Here is a 6,423-nt window from a genome sequence, read left to right as displayed (position 1 = left end):
AAAGTGTAAAAACCCCGGCGCGCGGGGCCGCCGGCGGCTTTCGGCGGAGTGCGGCGCGGACTCACAATTACAAGCCTGTTTCTATTAAGCAGTTCCATGGCCCTCGGCGTGGGTGGTCTGCCGCGCCATAGGCAGGACCTGTCAGGGTCACGTGACGGGCCCGAAAACTTTACCCCTTTACAATAAACTCAAGGAAAGCAAAGTAAACTCGAGGAACGTGCTATCAGCACAGCCCTCCTGGGTAAACAGGCGCTGCCCTCCCCGCCTTCCTGGGAGGCGCCCGGCCCCGCGAGCTCCCGCGAGCCCCGCCGCCCCCCTCCCCGCCCCCCTCCCCGCCCCCCGCGGCCCTGTCCGCTGGGGGCCGCCGGGCGGGGGGCGGGTCTCCGCGCGCTCCCGCGGCCTCTCCACCTTGTGCTGGGCTCCCCCACCCCCCACACGTTATTTGCTAACTTTTGGCCATCTTGCCGGAACGCCGGTGGGGGGAGGTGGGGGAGGCGAGGAAGCGCGTTTTAGCATCCCCAGCGCTCCGGGAAGTGGGGGGCGCCCAGAGCGCTGAAGAAGAACACCACCTTCCATGGCCTGCATTCTCAAAGCCCTTCCTGCTCGCATTCCCACGGAAGCGCAGAAAAGCTGGGAGCCCTCTCGATGACAGGCCCCCAGGCCGCCAGGGAGGCGGAGAGCCGGAGCGCCCGGCGGATCGCGGCGCCTTCCCGGGGACATTTCAGCACGAGATGTGTGCGGATTCGTGCCGGTCCGTGGGAAGCCGCTCATTCTGAAGAGATCGAGGTGGCGTCCCTTGGAAACCAGGATTGGTAGCTGGTCCGAGTAATCACGAGTTGACATTCGCGCCCTTTCCTTTCCGATTCCTGTGGTTTCTGGGGCATGCCACCCAAGGGCTCCCACCCACTCTGCCTTCCTGTGCCAGGCGGCCTTGGGTGACTGGCTACACCTAGGTGCTGGGGGGTCGCTCCAGAGAGAGAACCCTGTTCTGCCCCAAGACCGAAGTGTCCTATTCGGGAGAGCCCCCGCTGCAATGTCTAGCATTTTATCTGCTCAAACCCACAGCTGCTAGACGGTGTTTCATACACCGCGGCTTTAAACGGGCCACGTTATGAATAAAGATGAATTACAGATACAAGGGCAGGGTGGAGGGAGTGAGAACACTTAGTGAAACTCTGAAGAGCTAACTAACTGGTCTTGAAATAAAGCCAGACTCTTCTCACTTCATTCTGGGCTGACAGCGTGATTAGGAGTGTGTGTGTGTGTGTGGGGGGGGTGTACCCCAGGTATTATCAAATAATGATCATCATCTTAGGAGTTTTAGGGTCTCCCTCCCACAGAGATGATATAATCATTCTTTAGCAGAGTCACTTGAGTTTCCAGACTGTATGTATTTGAGACACATTAAGTAATTAAGCATTACAACGGAGCAGTCCTGTGAATTTGGCTGGTCCAGAAGGTCATTTCATACCAGTTACTTCAGTCAAAAATGGACTCAAATGCATACTGGCTGAGCATTGAACCTAAGAATCACAATCTTTGTAACAACAAAAACAACAAAACAAAACCCAACACGGATATTTCCCTTTGAAACACTTCCCCCTGTCTTTTGATGTCATATCAAAGGACGCTGTTTATCTATAAATGTGGGTGGGTTATAAAGAGGAAGGTATAAATAATCTCCAAATAGAAGGGTCTAGAATATGAAGGAGAAAGAGGATAAGAAAAAAAGAGAAACTGCTGACAAACAGCAGTTAAATGGCCCACAGTGTACAGTTGCTAGGAAAAGTCCAGAAGAACTTGTGAAGTTTGCTTTTCCTAGTTGAAATGAAGACTCATGGAAGCTCATTTAGCTACGTGCTCCTGTTGAGTCGTGGCCAAGACTGATACTCAAGAGCAGACACCAGTTTTGTGTGGCCTGCGACTTAGGCAACTTGCAGATCGCAGGGGGAGCGGGGAGCCTCTTCAGCAACTCGAAATTGCAAACACAAACTTAGGTACAGGACCCTGGAAGTGGCCTGGGCAGGGAGGAGCCCTAAAGCTACCTGGGCTTCCAGCAAATCGCCTCTCTTGAGTGTGCAGACAGGAGGACCGCGAAACCACCCAGTCTTTGTGGTCCTGCTTGTCTACCCTATCGCTTAGCTAGGACTGAATGTGTTCGTCTGAGTCGTATCTTAGTCCAAGGCTTTAAAAATGGAGGCAAGGACGAGTTTGCCCTGCACAAGAGTGTAAGTACTTTAGAGCTGGGCAAGAGTGGCATCATGAGGCAGGGAGAAAAAAAATCTTTGGTGCTAAAATGGAAAAATTCAGGAAGGAGGGAACCCCCTGGAAATGTTCTCTCCCAAAAGCAACCTGTCCTTTTCCTTCCTTTGAAATCAATCTTCGCAGGTTATGTCAGCGCTGCGCCTCGCTTCTCTCCACTCTCAGATGCTAGAAGCGTTAAATCAAGTCAATGATACATTTGGGTTCTGGTAGGGGGTCAGGGACCCAGTACCCTTATGTGTTACCTTCTGGTGGTTCTCTGAGCCCCAGGGTGGGCTCTCTCTCATCAGACAGCGGCTTCCACACTTCTGAAGTTGCTCATGTCTTCCCGCTTCTTGAGAACCAGCTCCAGTGCCGCTCAATTTGACTGGCATGGTGGTGTTAAGGGCACACAAGGCTACCAGACAACACAGCTCAGCTCCAAATCTTCCCAGTCTGATAAGCCAGTTGGCATCAAGGTGTTAATGGCTGATGAGGCTACGAGACAATACTTTTCACGGCTTAACTTGGCCTTTTAGAGCCATACACAGAGGAATAATTCCAAAGTTGAAGATTTCAGGGCAGGACCAGATGGAGATTTAGGGAGCCCTGGAAGATGGGACAACAGGACTTTTGAAACAGACCTGAAACAGACCACAGTGAGTATGTACAAATCCGTTTGTAGGGGAGGTCATCCCGGCTCTGTGGTCTTTCTGAATATTGTTGCTATTGGAGATACAGTGTTACTCTTGTACCTTCCACACAGGCCCACTGTTACACACACTTCACATGCCTTCCCATGTTCACACGTTCTTCATTTTAAGCTCCCCTCTTCTCTGGCTCCCAATAAAAATGGGTACCTAAGCATTTCCATTCATCTCCTCCCTCATGGTAACCTCCAGCAATTGGAAGGCTTTCAAATGAGTAATTGAGGGTTCAGAAGAAGCACTTGCCCACATTTAAGGAGCTCTCCACCTCAAGAGGAATGCCGCTCTTTACATGGTCAGTGGCCATACCACACTGGCCACACCTTAGGCGTGGTCAGTCTTTGATTCTGGATCAGACAGATCCTCACAAGCTTTTATAAAAGTGCTCTTGCTCAATGTGTGGATTTCAATTATAAAATGACTACTCCTTCACCCCCTACTCTGGCCTCTTCCCTGTGGGAGGATATTCACAAGCCAAATAAACTCTCAGAATTAGGGCTTTGAGGCCTGGAGAGGTAAGAAATATTTAAAGGTGTTTGTTTGTTATAACATAGAATTAGACCCAATGAACAATTGAATTCCAGTGGCAAGATCCCTTGAGTTGAAACAGAGGACTTGTTTAAACACAAACAGCAAAAAGAAGGAAAACGGGATTGTAAAACAGAAAAGGCGATGATGTGGTATGAATAGAAACACCAGAACATACAGCTTAGTTAGAAACAGAGAGGGTGGGGTGAGACCTGGAGTATCGTGGAACACAGGGACCCCATTACTGAGGAGTAGGAAGGCAGATAGAGATGTTTGTAGTGTTAAAGAAATCAGAGGAGCGCTTTTCGGCTTTCGGCTCGGAGGAGGCCAAGGTGCAACTTTCTTCGGTCGTCCCGAAGCCGGGTTCATCCGACACCAGCCGCCTCCACCATGCCGCCGAAGTTCGACCCCAACGAGATCAAAGTCGTATACCTGAGGTGCACTGGGGGTGAAGTCGGTGCTACTTCTGCGCTTACCCCCAAGATCAGCCCCCTGGGTCTGTCTCCAAAAAAGGTTGGTGATGACATTGCCAAGGCAACGGGTGACTGGAAGGGCCTGCGGATTACAGTGAAACTGACCATTCAGAACAGACAGGCCCAGATTGAGGTGGTGCCTTCTGCCTCTGCCCTGATCATCAAAGCTCTTAAGGAACCACCAAGAGACAGAAAGAAACAGAAAAACATTACACACAGCGGGAATATCACTTTTGATGAGATTGTCAACATTGCTCGACAGATGCGGCACCGATCTTTAGCCAGAGAACTCTCTGGAACCATTAAAGAGATCCTGGGGACTGCCCAGTCTGTGGGCTGCAATGTTGATGGCCGCCACCCTCACGACATCATAGATGACATCCACAGTGGTGCTGTGGAATGTCCAGCTAGTTAAGCACAAAGGAAAATATATTTCAATAAATGTCATTTAACAACAACAACAACAACAAAAAAAAAAAAAAAAAAAAAAGAAATCAGATGAGCTCTCTGGTCTCGGCCGCAGAAGCAAGATGACGAAGGGAAGGTCATTGTTTGGAAAGCCCCGAGTAAGACACACTGTGGCTCTAAGGCCACCTTCAGACGTTCACCTGCGGTAAATGTGGCTGCCTCACCAAGAGCAAGAGAAAGTGTAACTGGAGTGCGAAGGCTAAAAGACGAAATACCACCGGGACTGGTCGAATGAGGCACCTGAAGACTGCGTGCCACAGACTGAGGCATGGATTCCATGAAGGAACAACACCCACACCCAGGAGGGCCGCTGTTGCAGCATCCAGTTCATCTTAGGAGTTTCAATGATTAGTCACGCAATAAATGTTCTGCTTTTAAAAATACAAAAAAAAATCAGATGATAATTTCAGGACAAGAAGAAACAGAGATACCTGTGGAACTCTCACCTCCAAAAATGATACTCACCAGTTGCTCTTCCTACAACAGAGGGACACCTGTGAACTGACTCCCATCCATCCAGAGAGGACCTTCCCATGTACGCAAGACCTGGAGGGGCAGCCTTGTAATCGAAGAATGTGCTCAGAAAACAAATGCCAAGGGCGTGCTCAACCGTGGGAGGCAGGTGTGGCCAGGGTGGCCAGTGGTGAGGGTGATGGGTCAGTGCCAGAGACATAGCCCACTGCAATCAAGCAGGTTCCCCAGATTATCACGAGGTTCTGCCTGGACCTAAGAGGCCTGCATAAAGAGATGAAATATTGTGAAGGTGAATGACAGCCTCCATCTGACAAAAGGTGCTGCTTCCACACTCGGCATTGTTGCAACTCCGCATTCATTGCTTGTTTCCATTGACATTGGTGGGAGGAGGTGCAGAACTGAAGCTCATTTACTCATGCTACATGGCTGAAAATTTGGAGGCGTGAGTCAAAATTTATATCCACTCTATTTGTGAAAGAGGTTGTGTAAAGCACACTCCTAAAAAGGGAGCAAGTTTGAGCCATGTGGGAGGAGCTGAGCCTCTGAGAGTCCTTTCGTTAGGCTGTGCCCTGGGGGGCACCCGTCCAGCCGTCTGTGGTATCCGTTGCTGGCTCTGAAGACCCTTCCCACATATATCCAGACAGTGCCATTCCTTGTTTTTGTGAGGTGGAAAGGATGTGTTACCAGCTGTTGACTGTGGCTGGTTTCGCGTAGTGTGGGAGGTGGGAGTTTGGGTCTGGGCTGGCCCTGCCCTGCCATCCACATCCCAGGCTCAGTGTCTTCTTCTCCACCTGTATGAGTCTGCTGGGGCTGCCATAGCAAAGTCCCACAGACTGGGATGCTTACACACAGATACTGAATTTTCCTCATAGTTCTGGAGGCTGGAAGTCCAAGATCAAGGTGTCAGCAGGGTTGAGTTCTCCTGAGACTCTTCTTCTGTCCTTGCATGATCTTCTGTGGGTGTCTGTGTTGAAATTTCCTTTTTTTTTCGAGTCAGGGTTTCACTTGGTCTCCCAGGCTGGAGTGCAATGGCACGATCATAGCTCACTGAAGCCTTGAACTCCTGGGCTCAAGTGATCTTCCTGCCTCAGCCTCGTGAGTAGCTGGGACTACAGGCATGTGACACCATACCTGGCTAATTGTTAAAATTTTTTCATATTGAACAGGTCTGGCCATGGTGCCCAGGCTGATCTCAAACTCCTAGCCTTAAGCGATCTTCTTACCCTGGCCTCCCAAAGTTCTGCATGAGCGCCCACACGCAGCCCTCACGTGTCCTCTCCATACAAGGACGCTGGTCATATTGGATTAGGACCCACCCTAATGATCTCGTGTTAGCTCAGTTACCACTTTAAAGACCAATCTCTAAAGACAGTCACATTCTGAGGCACTAGCGGTTAAGATTTCAACAGAGGGATTTTGGAGGGGGGACACAGTTCAGCCCACAACAGTAACCAGAGGTTGGAAAGATCTGGCTTGGATCTGAAAGGCAAGTTCATTTCTCAGCTCTGTGTTTGGAGGGGGAGTCAGGGCAG

The 6,423-nt window shown here is 50.3% G+C and overlaps 1 protein-coding gene across 1 annotated transcript; it reads left to right on the top strand.

Annotated features, from left to right (window-relative positions):
- Positions 1 to 3,788: 3,788 nt before the first annotated feature.
- On the top strand, positions 3,789 to 4,437 carry LOC101048580 (large ribosomal subunit protein uL11-like). The gene has a single exon (XM_003938211.4). The coding sequence runs from the start codon at positions 3,867 to 3,869 to the stop codon at positions 4,362 to 4,364; it is 498 nt and encodes a 165-aa protein (XP_003938260.3). The 5' UTR covers positions 3,789 to 3,866; the 3' UTR covers positions 4,365 to 4,437.
- The last annotated feature ends 1,986 nt before the right edge of the window (positions 4,438 to 6,423 follow it).

Source organism: Saimiri boliviensis, chromosome 2, assembly GCF_048565385.1.
Source record: "Saimiri boliviensis isolate mSaiBol1 chromosome 2, mSaiBol1.pri, whole genome shotgun sequence".
NCBI lineage: Eukaryota > Metazoa > Chordata > Mammalia > Primates > Cebidae > Saimiri > Saimiri boliviensis.
This window is presented reverse-complemented; position numbering and strand designations above follow the sequence as displayed.